The following is a 16,989-nucleotide window of genomic DNA, read 5'->3' on the forward strand; positions in this document are numbered from 1 at the left end:
GACAGTAAGGTCCCTTGTTCTTACTTAGAGGGCACAAGTGACTGACCGATGATGCCAGTTCTTAGCAAAAAAGAAAGGCAAGAAGGCCCAAGATTATAGCATGACTCCACAGTGGCATCTCAGAGCAGCAGCCAAGGAACTAAAAAGAGATACACTAAACACTGGGTGTCGATGGGAAAATCAGCACGCAACGGGAGGGGTTCACTTCTTGAACAAGCACAGCCCCCCCCCCCCAAGCCTCCTCTAACCCCTTCCCTGAGCACGGCACTCCAGAGCGACAGGGACCAGCGCCAGTCTTCTTTCTTCTGGGTCCTTCTCAGATGCCACCTGAGCTGTACATACGGGCCTCATGTCTTCACTGTCCTGTGTCTCCGCTTCTCCATGATTTTCAGAAAGCTCTAGAATTTTTGTGCTCAAAAGAGCATTTTCTTCTGCTTGTCAAAGCAAGAATTATTCATTTCCTTATGTTCAGTGTTTTGTCAAAAAGACATGCCATCAGTTTTATTGCTGAGGCAATAAAGCTAAAATGCAGGAAGCATGGAAAGTAAAAATTCCCAATACAGCTTCCATCATCTTCATACTTTCATCTTTACTATTATAAGCACATTTTTAAATTGTAAACATTAACTAGCAAACATCCTACTCCACACACCTTTTCCACTTAGTGTATGTCTACAGGCTGTCTAATGTGCAGCCATGTTTCACATCACCAGTAGCATAAACGGCTTCTCAGCACACTGCAGCCGCAGCCTTATCACCCCATCCAGCAAATACTGGACATCTTGATATTTCCATTTTTTTTGTTGTTGTTATTACAAATGACAACTCTGAGAGAACTTCCTTATACTTAGGGCTTTCCCCGTGTTTTGGACTAATTCCAATAGTTGGGATTATGGCACTGATGGGTCTGGATGTTTTACTGGCTTGTGATGCTTATTGGCAAACCACTTTCCATGTAGGAACAATCGAGCCAGAGTGCCACCAGCATGCACTGATATGCCACGGGCTGCATGCCCTTGGCACTGCAGACTGGTATTAGAAAGTTGGTTTGTTAATCTAGCAGGCAAGGCATTATATGCTATGCAGAAATTTCAATTATGCAAGAAGCTAAATATTTCCTCAGATGTGTGTCTGCTAGATAGCTCTCCTTGGAGGTTTATGTTCTTGGCTCACTTGCTATTGCAGACTCAGTGTTTTACTTTGCAGACTCTGGGCATGGTATAACGAAGGCACTAACTGGTGGCTTGTAGAACTAGGCACATACTTTTGGCTTTCCTAACTAGACCCTTCCCTCAGTCTCTTTGTCCCAGTGGCTACTAGGGTAGTGGGAACGGTCTGTCTGGGTATCCCTAACAAGGGGGCTCACTGTCTATAGTAAATTTAAAACCAACAATAAAGCTAACTAAAAGTCAATCCCATTTGAATTACCACCACATGTGGCAGTGGTAAAACACTTCTCCTCAGGGCCTCCCACCCTCTTGGTGTGGCACTACTGACTGTCCTTTTACAAACTACTTACTTTAACCACTGCAGTAGTCCCGGGAAGAGGCCAAGGGGCCACCCTGCTGTGATAGCCTCCTCTGAACACAGGGGCTTTGTGAACACAGACTGCCTTCTAGCTAGGTCAGGTACAACAGGGAACTTCTCTCACCAGTGCTGCTCACGGCATAGCTTCCTCCTGGTCCTGCGGAGCTTGTAAACGTGCAGATTCTTGAGTCAGCAGGCCTGGGTGGGGCCCCAATTCCACCTTTCTAACAATTTCTTTCTTACATGAGCTGACAGTGCTGGTCTGGGACCACAGTGCAAAGACCCAAGAGGCTACGGGCCTGTCTCTGAGAGCAGTCCTTTGACTTTTCCTGCAGCAAACTGAATCAAGGCTTTGGAGCCATAGAGCACTCACCATAACCCGGCCCTAACTCTGGCCCCCACCACTGTTCGTGCTGACCAGTCCCAGAAGGCCCTCTTTCTGGGTCAGCAGGTGCTTAGGGCTTACTGCACCTAACAACTGTGGTGAGCACAAGGCCACACCGAGGAAGGTTAATGGCTCCAGAGACCCTAGGTCTTCTGTCTGATGCTGCTCCCAGCACGACCCAACTAAGCTCGGGCTCTGTCTGAAACTCTGTGCCAGACACGCTCACCCAGGAGCCCAGCTGGGTCCTAGCTGCTTATGTAGACACAAAGAGCATCTAATGAAATGGAGTTATACTGTCAGAGAGGACAGCCCTCCCACCACGAGCTGTCTATATGCGAGGCTGCAGGCTCTGTCATATGCAGTAGCCGCTCTGCCACCCTGAGGGTTTCCAGGCTTGATGCTGGGGGTACCTCACGTTACTGATAATCAAGCCGCACGCTTCAGCCTTGCTCTGTGGTCTCTGTTCAAGACTTAAGTACTCTCGAGGGGAGGAGAAGGCACTCTCAAGAGGAGGAGTTCTCAGAGATCAGGTTCCAGACTGAAATATGAGCAAGAAGGAGGGCAGAGAGCTGCCTGTACTCTTACCTGCTCTCTGTCAAGATTATTCCTGGAATGAACACCTGCACTCAAATTGTCGATTGCACCCAGCCCACGCCCTCATGACCTCACACATCTCAACACATCTGGCACTGGATACTCTGCGTTCTTTCTCCTGTGCCTCTGGCATGTGGCCCAGCAAAGTACAGCCTGGTTTTGAAATGTTTTACTGTACCATGGCTACTTCACCCCTCTCTTTACCTGCTGCAAAGGCACGGTAGCTGCGGCAGAGGCCTTCTGAGCATCTTAAAAGCTAAAAACTTAAACCACCACCTATGAAGCCTCCACACAAAATGCTGGCCATCCAGAGTCATCTCACCCTTCTAGGCCCAGATGGAAGCAAGTATGTCAGCTCCAGCATGCAATACCTAGGCACCTTGTGGTCTCCCCCACACAGGCCCTGCAATATGGGGTGCTGGGCCTGCCTGATCTTACCCCGCCCCATCTGCTAAGGACTCAGGGAGTTTTGCATGCCAGGTTCAGTCAGAACAGCTGTCGGAACTAACTTAAGTACAGACACAGAGCTGCTGTCTGCCTATGTTGGGACACCCTACGCTTCCAATGTTGAAGGATAATTCATGCACGCTAGAGTGCTTGGTGCTCTCAGTAAGTACAATGCTTCATAGAAAAGAAGAGGAAAAAAAGAAATCTTTGGCTATCCCGTTCTTTGAGGGTGTCTACTCAGGAGGTGGACCAGTGACCTGCCTTGGAGCTGGGGCAAGGCAGGGAGTCAGCACTCCAGCCTAGGCAGCCCCGACTCTCTGGGTTTACTCCAGACACTAAGTATTCAACAACAGCGGTAACAAGAGAGCAAATAAGAGCAAGCATCAGCAATGAAGAGAACCAAGAGTTTATCCTGTATTAGCATGCGAATAGGAGCTAGAGATCCGTGGTGTGGGCACTGCTGAAGCACTCTGCGCTGCGCTCCATTTGGAACCGCACTCTGCAGCAGAGTGAGCGTGGGCCAGCTAACTAGCCACTGTCCTCGGGACTGTGGTGATGACTGCATGAAGTCCTGTGTCTATAGAGATTCCTTAGGATTGGCAAAACATAGACAACAAACCAAAGTGGTCCATCCATACTGAGCAACTGGGCCCGGCAGGTAAGAGCGGGAGGCACAGGAACGCCTCACCACTGGCATGAGCCGTGTGCAGAGATGTGAGGTCGCCAGCAACAGGAAGCCTTCCCTTTGCCCAGGCCAGATCTGCGCCCTTTTCCAGTATTTAACCCCTAGGGTAGAAGAGCTGATGAGAATCACAGAGGCTGCATTGGCTGCAATGCGGGCCTTCCTGGACTGTCCTGAGCTATGTAGTGAGTGATCAGAGATCCTTACGTCTTACATAAGTACTTACTGCAAAAAGGCTGCATTTCCTCCTCTGTCTTTAAGTGGTCCATCTAGGTTTTTATCTGGAGAACATGCTCTAAGCTTGGGAGAGCTGACTGCTGACTCTGTAGTGTGACCCAGTGATGAAGCACATTCGCTGTGTGACAGTTAATTCTGCTTGTTAACGGGACCGGGCTGAGAGATGTCAGGGGATTAGTAGGGCAAGGCTCTGAGTGTGTCTGTGGAGAACAACTCAGGGAGGAAGCCTCACAACAGGCTGGGGGCCCCAGTCACACAAAAACAAGAGGATGAGGAAGCCTTAATTGTAGCGCTCAGGAGGGAGAGGCAGGCAGATGTCTGCAACGAGGCCAGCCTGGTCTACGAGTGAATTCCAAGGCAGCCAAGGCTACACAGTGAGACTCTGTCTTAAAAAAAATTTTTTTAAAAGGAGGAAGAAGGAAGAAGGAAGGAAGAGGAGGAGGAGGAAGAGGAGGAAGAGGAGGAAGAGAAGAGGAAGAAGAAGAAGAAGAGGAAGAAGAGGAAGAAGAGGAAGAAGAAGAAGAAGAAGAAGAAGAAGAAGAAGAAGAAGAAGAAGAAGAAGAAGAAGAAGAAGAAGAAGAAGAAGAAGAAGAAAGCAGCAGCTGGTGCCAGCCAAGTCCCACTCACTCCTCCTGGGCAAGTGTGGCTATTGCTGCTACCACCAACTATGGGCTCCAGACTCCATCCTTTGGCTTTCAGGTTTCAACACACAAACCTCCAGGAGGCTTCCAGACCTGGCCATGGACTACGACTGCATCACTGTTTCCCCTGAGACTTCTGGCTTTGTGAACTGAACAGCTAATAGATTCTCTGATTCAATGGTATGCAGATGGCAACTAAACTACCTAGGTTCCAACCATGCAAGCCAATTTAATTGCTCCCTCTTATAATAATGATATAGTCTATTGGTCCTGCTCCTGTAGAGAACTCCAATTAATATAAACTCAGCCCCACAGCCTCTGAACGCCCCTCCAGCTAGCTTGATCCTTCATTGTCAGCAATCTTTCTGCAGACCTGAACTTGGCTTCCACACTAACCCACACCATTCATGGTATGCTCTAGTTGTAATTCTCAGCTAAATCACCCAAAACTCTCACCGTTTCAGAGTAACGGAATTTGGAAACTTGATATGCCAAAACCTCCCAGCAACAGCAACAACAGAACAGCAAAAGAATATGACATACCGCAGACCCCGGAAAAGCATCTCTTACTGATTATAGAAAAGTCACTTCCTGAACACTGCAATTAGTACCACTGAGAGGAAAAAAACCAATACAGTACACAAAATCCTATACAGTACAAATCCTATACAGTACAAATGTATGCAATTCAGAAGAAAAATGACAAGAATGGAAACCTCTTTGTGCAATGAACTACTGAAGATTTGTGCATGTGATCACACCCGGCTTCCTGGTGCCTTTTACCATGAGCACAGCACACACACACACTCCACACACATACACACACCCTTCACACACCACACACACACCACATGCACACACACACCACACACACACTCTTCACACACCACACACACCCTTCACACACCACACACACTGCACACACATACACCTCACACACACACAAACACACACACCACACACACACTCTTCACACACCACACACACCCTTCACACACCACACACACCGCACACACATACACCTCTCACACACACAAACACACACACACACACACAGCACTGCTCGCCCGCGGCGCCCGTACCTGACTGATGGTCTTCTCCATCTGCACCAAGCCCAGGTTGGGCAGTGTGCTCTTGATGAAGTCCACTATGGTTTCCAGGTTCTCGTGCTGCAGGATCAAGGGCTTATGGCTCCCCAAGAGACTTAAAGCCACCTTAAATATGACCTCTGACCCCTGAAGGAAGATCATATCTGGAAAGACACAGAAATGCAGAATCAAACCCTGTTCCCGGTGAAACACCATTCTGTTTTCTCTCACTCACATCGTGGGACAGAAAGGTGGGGCTATAAAGCCCAGTTACACATTTTGTTCCCTTCTCAAGAGCCTGCTATTTCAGACAGAGCGTCAAGACAATACTGCACAACATAAGAAATAAATACTCAGCTTTTGTCACAGGTTCAGATAAAACATTTTTCTACTCTGAAAATCAATTAAGTTCAAGAGAGCTTCAAAAGTTTTATTTATGATTCCCTCCCTCCCCCCAGGGAATGCTCTAGAGGAGTTACCAAAAACAAAACAACAATGCTCCCCAAACAGCTTTATGTGTGTGTGCGTGTGTCACACACACACACTCACACACACATGCACGCACGCACGCACATACATCTATCCCTGTGTGCATGCATGGAGGTCAGAAAGGGTATTGGTGTCCTCCTCTCTTACTCCTCACATATTTCCTTTGAGGCAGAGTCTCTCCCCGCACCCAAGGCTAATGTTCTCCAGTGTAGGCTGGAAGCCAGCACGCTCCAGAGATCCTCCTGCCTTGGTCACACTCAGGGCTGGGGTTACAGGTAACTATGGGGCCCTCACGACTGTAACAAAAGCCTTTAAGCCCTAAGCCACCCCTCGCTAGTTACTCAACATGTTTTCAACTAGTAAAGCTGAAAGATTGTTACAGATAGGAAATTGTATTTTGAAATAAAAGGTGGACTGAGAAGATGCTTAAAGCCTTTAACAGGTCTACAAAATTGTAAATGCAGCCTGAACGTCATCATAATAATGAGCCCGGAACCATTCTTCTTTCTGAGGAGGTTCAAGGTGGGTAAGTTAGGCTACTCTGCAGTTTTTGCTGTGTTTTCTCATGATAACACAGTAGGATCTACACAGTAGGAGTAGGATGAAGCAGCAAGTGTAAAGATTTGAGTAGCTTAGAAGAAGTACACACACCCAGGCAGTGTCACTGGAGGTCCTGTGACATACCTAGTTTGTGGAATACACACCCACATATAAATCTCACCACTGCAGAAAATGAAGGTGGAAAACAGCGGTACCAGATGTGTGTGTGTGTGTGTGTGTGTGTGTGTGTGTGTGTGTGTGTGTGTGCGTGTGTGCGCGCGCGCGCCTGCAAAGGCCAGAAGAGGGCATCAGATTCGATGAAGCCAGAGTTACAGGTGGTTGTAAGCTGCCTGATGTGGGTGCTGGAAACTAAACTCAGGTCCTCTAAAGAGCATTAAGGGGCTGGAGAGATGGCTCAGTGGTTAAGAGTACTGACTGCTCTTCCAAAGGACCTGGGTTCAATTCCCAGCAACCACACGGCAGCTCACAACTGTCTGTAACTCCAAGATCTGACATGCTCACACAGACACACATACAGGCAAAACACCAATGCACATAAAATAAAAATAAATAAAAATTTAAAAAGGACTCTCTTCACTGCTGCACCCTCTTTCCAGCTCTTACAGGATGTATTTTAAACAGAAATGTTTTTGTAAAAAAAAAAAAACCCAAAATGATAGAATTTTTTTTTTTTTTTTTTTACTGTTTAGAAGTTTAAACCTAATTTTATTTTTATTTTTTTGAAACAGGGTCTCTCTGTGTTAGCCATGGCTGTCCTGGACTGGCTTTGTAGACCAGGCTGGCCTGAAACTTAAAGTGATCCGCCTGCCTCTGCCTCCCAAGTGCTGGATTAAAGGTGTGCGCCACCACACCTGGCTAAACCTAATTTTAAATAACTGTGAAAAATGTCACCTATAATGTAGCCTACTATGCCAGCCCAACTACTTCTATTTTGTTCATCTTCATATGCTGACATCTGCATCCAGGAATTGACAACAAAAAAGCAACAGTGACTGCCCTTGGAAAAGCATGCTAATGCCTTGCGCTGGCAAGCCACTGCAGGCGAGGACTGCTGGGTGGGTGGGGAGCTCTGGCCCAGCTGCCAGACTCTTCTCTTTCCTTCATTTCAAGCCCTTCAGAAGCAGGAAGGAAGTGGAAGGATCCTTACACGCAGCTGACCCACCACACTGCATACTACTCGCTGAGAGCAACACAAACAAGATGGTTCCCGGCCGTAGGACAACTCTCATTTCCTACGCTATTTTCATCTTAAAGCTTCTGTGCCTGTGTCAACCCTCAGGTTTTGGTTTGGTTTTTTTGAGACTGGGTTTCTCTATATAATAGTCCTGGCTGCCTGGACTCACTTTGTAGATCATGCTGGCCTTGAACTCATGAAGATCTGCCCGTTTCTGCCTCCCAAGTGCTGGGACTGAAAAGGAGTGTGCCACCTCGCCAAGCCAAACCCTCAGTTTTAGGCTCCATTTCATCTTCATCTCCTCAGCAGGGCATTCTAGAGAAGGCTGCAGGAGCCCAACCCCGCAGCCTGCCTCCTCCGGCGGGAAAGCCAGCACATGTGGCGAGAAGGCGAACAGAGCAAGCGTTACTTCCTATTTAGGTGCCTGTGTGTGGGTATGTCATGTATGTGCATGTATGTGCAAGGTGCCTGTGAAGGTCAGAAGAGGGCATCAAATCTTTTGGAACTGGAATTATCGTCAGTTCTGAGCTGCCTGACATGGGAGCTGGACATAGAACTTGGGCAAGAACAGGACGTGCTCTTAACCCCTGAGATGTGTCTTCCCATGAGAGCAAGCATTTCCTGCCAGGTCCCTGCTCCACTAGAAATATCCAGACCACGTGGTACTGGACAGAGCACTGAGAGCCCCATGGGGGTCAAGGCACACACAATTACAGAAGCTGTTCTCTCAAGCAGCATGGCCTTCTTTGATGGTGACTTACTAATTAATATGGCAGCTACGCTGGTACAAACCAGAAATCAATTTGCATTAATTCATTAATTTAAGTTATTTGTATGTGTGCCGTGCACACATGGAAGGGTCAGTTCTCTCCTTCCACCATGTGGGCTCAGGGACCAGAACTCATGTTATCAGGCCGGGCAGCAAAACCCCTTAGCCGCTGAGTCATCTTGCTGATCCTGCAAACTGGGCATCTTCTACTCATGTGCGAAACCAGAATTACCAAGTAAGGTTTGTGTGCTTTAGGGTTTATCCCAATTTAAAGGCTTATAATGAAAAGGGCCCCAGGCCAGAAACGCCCAAGATCCTGAAAAGGAAGAACATGTGGCCAGTATGTCGCTCAACACACAGGCTTACTTACCACTGCTACAGATGGAATGGCTTTGAAAAATTTACCTTTTCGGTGGAACCAGCTGAGAAGGACTATGCAAAAGCACCAGTCTGACGTCACTGCACAGAGCCTGCCTTGGGACCCTGCTTCCTGCCTGCACTCCCCGGAGTCCTGCTTAGTCAGACAGGAACCTGCCAGTGCAGCAGGGAGCTGTGGGATCCAGGAATTTTGCAGACACTGGCATCTTTGGGAACACTGTATATACAACTCGAAGACTCATCACTCTTTCAGAGGCAAACATCCTGCCTGAACTGGTTTCAGCTTTTATTATTAGAATTTAAGTCACGAGAATGTGTTGCACAGAGCTCCAAATGATCTCGCAGCAGAGGGACTCATCTCCGGGGAAGAGGCTGTTGTTGTTTTCCCATGTCCTTCCCCAGCCCATGCATGGCCTGAGACTGCTCTCGTAGAGCCAGACCCTGTGCACTCTCCCTCTCTCTGTAGGGGAGCGCTTCAGTTTGGCCCCGGCAGGAGTGCAGCTCACTCCTTGTAGCTGAAGCTGTGGTCAGTCCAGCCCCCTTGGCAGAGTTCCCCTCAGAAGCCACGGAATGCAACTTCTCAGCTGTTTTCAGACCATCAACCACCAGCTCTCCCTGCCCCCTCTCGGTTTTAGTCCTCACAAGACCCACAGAGCTACAGGACTAAGAGAGAAGGGGGGGTGGGGGTGGGGCCTTTCCCCCACTTCCAAGGTATAGGAAACAAAAACTAGAGACACATCCAGAAACTCATCAGTATAGCAAGCACCCAGCAGTTTGTTTGTTTCTTCTTTTTTTGTTTTCTTGAGACAGAGTTTCTCTGTGTAGCCTTGGCTGTCCTGAACTTGCATTGTAGACCAGGCTGGCCTCAAACTCACAGGGATCCACCTGCCTCTGCCTCCAGAGTAATGGGATTAAAGGCATGCACCACCACTGCCTTGCAAATAGCCAGGTTTGAGGCTTTTTTTTAGCCCTATAGTCTAAAAGTCATGAAATCTCCCAATCTGCCTAACTGAGGCAACGTCTACTCTCTAGCTGCCTTGAGTCAGTCAACCTGGGGAGAGTGTACAGGAGCAGTCATGAGGGTTTGAAGAGCGCAGTCCTGCCACAGAGGGAGAGTCTCCAGAGGCTCTTGTGGACAGACAGGAGGAGACAAAGCTAGGAGTCCCGCACTCTGCTGAGGGGAAAGGAAGCCAGCTCACTTACACTCAAACACACGTGTTAAGGGCTGGCTGGCTCAGCGGTTAAGAGCGCGGTCTGCTATTCCAGAGGACCACGTTAATGCCCTCACACCCATGTCAGGCAGTTCACGCGACCTCTAACTACAGTTCCAAAGAATACTGTACTCCTCTGGCCTCTTGGACATTCACTCACAGAGGCATACACATATATACTTAAATTTAAAAACAAAAAAACAATAAAAACCTCAAAACCAAGTTTTGGCATTTTTTGAATTTAGAATCATGTCTTTTCAAAGTATAGGCAAAACAGCATGTGCTCAATGCTTCTGAAAGGCCCGTAAGATGCTCTGTGTGAGGCTGAGGAGATGGTAAGCACTTGCCATGCAAGCATGAGGAACTAGGTTGGTACCCACATAAAAGCAGGGTATCATGGTACAAATTCTAGACAGTTCTGAACAGGTAGAGACAGGAGGTTGTCTGGGTTTACTGGCCAGCCAATCAATGAGAGATACTTTCTCAAAAAATAATGTGGGAAAGGATAATGGAAGATGCCTCATATCATCCTCTGGCTACTACATGTATAAACGAACACACACACACACACACACACACACACACACACACACACACACACACACACACACCTGTCCTAAAAATAAATCTTCAAAGTATGATATTACGTATGTTTCTAAGTATTAGAGGTGACTAATGGGAGGGGCTGTGTGGAGCAGGATCTGACCTACACTCACAAGATGAGGACTCCTAGGCCAGGCCCAGGGTTATCAGAAGTTAACCAGGACCTGAACAGCTCCAAACCAAGTCTGACTATACACTTATAAAACCCAAGTGGGCTGGAGAGATGGCTCAGAGGTTAAGAGGTTAAGGGCACTGACTGCTCCTCCAGAGGTCCTGAGTTCAATTCCCAGCAACCACATGGTGGCTCACAGCCATCTATAATGTGATCTGATACCCTCGCTGGCCTGCAGGTGCACATGCAGGCAGAACACTGTATATATAATAATAAATAAATAAATGAATCTTAAAACAACAACAAAAAACAAGCAAACTACCATCGGGTGGCAATAAATGTTGCTTAATGACAGGAGAATGCTGGCTGGCCGACAGACGGAGGAAGCTCACCAAAGACTCTGGCTACAAAGCCAAGTGGGAACTGTGAGGCGAACACGGTGAGAAACCAAGGCGCTGCGTAGAGGCTGGGGCCGATCTCATGCTCTTCCAGGTGGTTGTAGAGGTCTCTGTGGTAGTCATGGAGGAGCCGTGACAGCTGGTACATCTGGATCTGTGGGAACACACACGCACAGGGGCTGGGACTATGGACTTACTCATCTCATGGAGTGGGAGGGGATTCTTAGCCCCATCGATGCTGTATTTGGCTTAGGGTATCCACTGACCTCTGAGTAATGTATCCAATCAGAGCTTCTGGGGAACAGGCTCACATGAGGTCCATGGAAGAGGCCCAGGATGATAATGCTGGGTCTGCTTCCACTTCCGACATCACCCCCTTGTGCTCCATGGCTAAGGAACCCTAAATGTCTGCCTATGCAAACATCTAAAAATTTTCCTTACAAATACACATTCCTAGGAAAAGTGCAGCCAAGAGGAATTTCAAACAAAAAGCTCCTGCTAAAAGTAAAGCAAGGGCACCTTTATCATGTTTCCGAGAGTAAGCCTGCACCTGACAGTCAGTTTTCTCTGGACTCCCCAAAGCACTCCATGGGCAGGGTGAGTCTAATCTCTTTAGGTTTAGAGCACAGAAACACATAGATTCTGGGCAACTTAAAACAAGAAGTGCTTAAGATGAACTGAACAACTTTTCAAGCTAAAGTTCTCTAGACTCTAGGGTCAAAGGATGCCTTTTCAGGGAATCCAAAAGCAGGAAGCTTAACCCAGTTCTGTGCAGCCCAGAGATCTCACGTCTGGACCTAAAAACAAGATAACCAAGGGAACAGCCAGAATCTGACAAGACACTCTGTGTTGGATAGAACATCCGGAAGTGGAGAAAAGAAAGATGCCTCCTCTCAGGGCTTAGACCGGAAGTTTTCTTCAGTGCTCACTGTGGCTCTGCATCTACAAGTCTAATGCCACTGAAGCAGAGAAAGTGCGTGGTGTATGCTAAGTGCCATAGAGTCAGAGCGCTCCACACTGGTGACGGTGCCACACTATAAAGACAGTGGAGGAGGTGTAGGAAGAGCCCGACTGTGGGAGCCAAGTCTTATAGTGGCTGGCTTCCCTTTGTGAGATTCATGTTCAAACTTACAGGAGAGCCAAATGGACTTTTAATGACATACTGGTATGGTATTTTCTTTCTTTTTCTTTTTTGGCTTTTCGAGACAGGGTTTCTCTGTGTAGCCTTGGTTGTCCTAGATTTGCTTTGTAGGTCAGGCTGGCTTTGAACTAACAGTGATCCACCTGCCTCTGCCTCCTGAGTGCTGGGATTAAAGGTTTGCGCCAACATACTGGCATTTTCAACTGAAGTCCTTAGCTCTAATGGTATATTCTAAAGCCCTGAGGTTTTATGGAATCCTCCTGGGAAATGAACAAATGAACATATCCCACCTACAGCTAAGCAATGCTTAGGGACAGTCCCACATCACCTCTGGAAAGCAGCCATCACGTGCTTGACAAGCTAGGTGCACTGTTGTTTCTGGTTTTCCTCCTACCTTATCCTCCTCCCTCCCTGCCTGGAAGCTGGGGTTAGAACCCAAGACTTCGCCATGTGTTGAAAAAACACTCAACCCCTGAGCTACAGGGGTTTGTTTTTGAGTCAGGGCCTCACGAAATAGCCAGACCAAACTCACTGGATAGGCCGGGACAGCTTACAACTTTGGAGTCTTCTGCTACCATCTCCTATAAGCGAGGCGTACAGCATCAAGCCCAGCTTGCTTTTCTTTTGATGAACTTGTTCATTCATCAAATACTTACAGTGTTTCTAGTCCATTCCAGGCACTACTAGAAACTACAGGCATAACTCAACAAAACTCCCATTAAGGAAATCAGGACACGAGAATGTAGGCAGTAAATAACTAGGGTGATTTATGACAGGAAATGTGTTGTCCTGAAGGCATGAGGCAAGGTAGCACGAAACAGTGTGTCTAGGGTGGAAGTGAGGGGACCCAGTGTTAGCAGAGGCAGGAAGAACTTCTGTGATACCAAACATGACAGAGGAGCTGAACCCGGGATGACGGGAGACAGAGAGAGGGTCCTAGGCAGAAGACAGAGCAGATCACAGGCTTGGAGGCACCAGTTACACTGCAGGGAGGCTAAGGGAAGGGGTAAGAGGTCAGGCCCTGGAGCCACACAGGCCTGGATTTAAGTCCCACCTCTGCCAATGGCAAGCTGTGTGCCATGAACAAGCTCATAGTCATCCGAGCCTCCGTTTTCCTGTCTACAGGCCGAGCCAATTAACAGCATCATCCTGAGAGCCCTCATGGGAAGCACACAGAGCAATGGCTAACACAGTGAGTTATCCCCAGCAAGTTATCAGAGGGCAAGAACCTACATCCTCACGAGGCGGAGGATGCACATCTTCAGCATCTTTTTATTTACATCACAGGGTGCTTGGTACCTGTAAAATAATCATGTCTGGCCGATATTGTTTCCGTAGCCCCATGTCAAACATCAGGAACTTGAGCATCTTGAATGCTTCTTCCTCACTCATATGAAGAAGCAAAATGCCTGCCACAAAGCTGAGGCCTTGGCAGTATCCCACTTCCTGGTCCAGGAGCGAGTAGGCTTTCAGAATGTTGTAAAGTGACAGCTGACCCGCTCCAAGCTGTGCAGAGAAGTACGGGTGTGTTGGAAAGGTTCGCCCTGGGAAAAGAACACACGTCAGGTGTCGCATACAAGGGGCGAGATCTTTAGGTGACACGCCCTAGCCATCAGTGTGTCTGTAGCACCACCTTCTGCTCTGTGAATGTGCTCAGCTGGGGGGCCCTACAGGAGTATTTGCAATGAAAAACCAGCAACTTATCAAGTTTCATTGTGTTTACTTGATTTGTTTCTGAGACTGGGTCTCAGTTTGTAGCTCTGGCTGGCCCGGAACTTGCTGTGTAGACCAGGCTGGCCTCTAATTCTCTGTGGAGATCAGGCTGACTTCTATCTCACAGAGATCCACCTGCCTTTGCCTCCTGAGTGCTGGGATTAAAGGCTGCGCCACCACACCCAGTGGCCAGTTTGTGACTTTTTTTTTTTTTAAAGTGGTGGTTTAGGTGAAAGAAATTATAACTACCTTTAGGTCTGGTAAATGTCTGTTGTTCAATCAAAACCAAGAAAGCTGCTGGGTGTGGTAATACATGCCTTTATTTCCCAAATACTCCATGTATACGTCACCCTACTGCTAGGGAGAAGTAAGCAGCAGTGCACACAGAACAGACACACCTTTCACTAACCTGGAGCTAGGCACACTCACTGCCCAGCCTCTCAGTGAGGGTCCCTGGGGTCTCCGAGCCCCAGTGTGGCTATGCACAGCACTGAATGTGCACACAGGAACAGAACAGGCAAGGTGCTTTTGTTAGGCTCTGAGTAACAGGTGCATGCAACTATGATGTAAGATATAAAGGAAATTTAACAGCTTCAGGTGGGGCCAACAAGATAGCTCAGTGGGCAAAAGGATACTGCCAGTGTATGTAAGCCTGGTGGACCAAGCCCAGTCCTTGGAACCTATGTAAGGGTGGAAGGAGAAAATTGACTCACAAAACAGAGCTGTCCTCAGATTTCCACGCATGCACCATAGCACACCTACCCACATGTACATATCATGTATATACACAATAAATTTAAAGTTACTGGAATTAATTTGAGTGTTTTGTTTAAACCAACATATACAATGTTAACATCCTTTTTAAAAATATTTATTTATTATGTATACAGTGTTCTGCTTGTATGTATACCTGCAGGCCAGGAGAGGGCACCAGATCTCATTGTGGATGGCTGTGAGCCACCATGTGGTTGCTGGGGATTGAACTCATGACCTCTGGAAGACCAGTCAGTGCTCTTAACCGCTGAGCCATCTCTCCAGCCCCCTGCTAACATCTTAATATGTGACGAATACCAAAATGTCAAGGCACTTTGATATGTCATATGCCATAGCATTCCAGTGGGTTCTTTTGAATGACAGCGCATCGTAATTTGGGCTCATCCCATTTCAAGGACTCAACAGCCACTTCCGGCTTCTGTACTGAATGGGCCAAGAGCACACTCTCCTTAGATTACCAAAACCAGGCAGCGTCTTTCCCCCCATCCCCTCCCTGGCTCCCAGGTGGAAGGAATCTTCCCCACCTGACAGATGGTGGGATGGTGAGGTGGCCCAGCTGGCCTCCACGCCTGGCAACCTGAGCTCAGTGCAAGAACCTACAAGGTTGAAAGCGAACTGACCCATCCAAGTTGTTCTCCCACTGTCATGTGAGATGTGGGCTCACCCAATAAGTAAGTAAATAAATAAGTCTTTTTAAAAGGGAAGAGGACTATTCATGCCACATAAGCCAAAGCTCTTTGGGCAACTTGATTTTAAAAGAGAAAGGGGGGCTGGAGAGATGGCTCAGAGGTTAAGCGCACTGTCTGGTCTACCAAGGGTCCTGAGTTCAATTCCCAGCCGCCGCATGGTGGTCTCTAGCCTTCTATAATGTAATCTGGTGCCCTCTTCTGGCCTGCAGGTAGAACACTGCATGCATAATAAAGAAATCTTTTAAAAGGGAGAGAGAGAGAAAGACAGAGAGACAGAGACAGAGAGGGGTGGGGGTGGGGATCCTGACCTCCCAAGTTAGGAAACACTTGTTCCAGACAAACACAGCTTATCCTCCTTCCTGGCTGCAAATCCAAAAAAAAAAGGGAAGACAGCCTAAGGAAGAGAACGGACGACTTGGATTAACAGCGTTTCCCACTCTCTTGAAGCCAGTGCTAGTATGGCAGCCTCCAGCCATGAGCAGAAGATGGTCAGAAAATGTTCCCCCGGCACCGGGGAGGAGAGAGAGCACACTCAGAAGGCCTCATGGGAGAGCCACCGACGCAGGCCTGGCCCTGTGTGACATATGTCCAAGGGCATGTCAGGCCGACATACCTCACTGCTCACTCAGAGCCTGGTGACTCCAGATAAAACATTGCCAGCTGTTTGCTATGTTGGTCCAGACTTTGGGAATAATAAAATCAAAGTCCAGGGCCAAGTCTCTCCTGCAACAAGCCAGGCAGAACAAGCCCTAGTGTAGCACTGGGTCTGGCAAAGCCTCGCCAGAGAAAGGAGGAGAAACTGAGGAGTTCTTGCACACATGCATTGGAATAAGGAGACGTTAGTAAACTACATTTTATAATTTACCATGAGGTAGAGAATCACAGGCCCTTTCAATCTCTCCTAAAGGAGACCCTGCCTTCACAGACCAAAAGAGACTGTTAAATAAAACTGTCAAATGTGCACAAGGGAACTCCTGTGGGCTGGGGCGGTGGCTCAGTGGGTAACAGCATTTGCTGCACAAAAGCACAGAAAACCGAGTTCAAACCCCCAGAATCCACATACAGAGCTGGGCGTGGTCATATGCATGTCGATATTCCAGCACCCTGGGAGGGTGGAGACAGGAGGGTTGCTGGCCACCAGCTTAGCTCCAGCTTCAGAGAGAGGCACTATCTCAAAGGCATGGGGTGGAAAATGACACAGCAAGACACCAGATGTCCCCTTTGGTGTGTGTGTGTGTGTGTGTGTGTCCCCGTCCTCCTATTGAAGGGTGCTTCCTAAAGTGCACCGCACATCCAGCTGCTCAAGGAGACCCTTTGCAATGGCAGCTAATGGCGCTGTTTGATCTCTTTCCTAAGTGCCTCAGCTTCCAGAAGCA

At 48.0% G+C, this 16,989-nt stretch overlaps 1 protein-coding gene across 4 annotated transcripts in view; it reads right to left on the bottom strand.

Annotated features, from left to right (window-relative positions):
* The window catches only part of TBC1D1 (TBC1 domain family member 1), a 192,564-nt gene that overhangs the window by 6,965 nt on the left and 168,610 nt on the right, over window positions 1-16,989 (bottom strand). For all 4 annotated transcript variants that reach the window (XM_084799507.1, XM_084799508.1, XM_084799509.1 and 1 more), the window contains 3 exons: window positions 13,737-13,981; window positions 11,291-11,450; window positions 5,596-5,765 (listed from right to left, as the gene is read on the bottom strand). In XM_084799507.1, the coding sequence (XP_084655633.1) occupies window positions 5,596-5,765; window positions 11,291-11,450; window positions 13,737-13,981 (575 nt within the window). The remainder of the gene's footprint in view (window positions 1-5,595; window positions 5,766-11,290; window positions 11,451-13,736; window positions 13,982-16,989) is intronic.

Source organism: Acomys minous (genome assembly GCF_964271855.1).
Source record: "Acomys minous genome assembly, chromosome: 10".
Lineage (NCBI taxonomy): Eukaryota > Metazoa > Chordata > Mammalia > Rodentia > Muridae > Acomys > Acomys minous.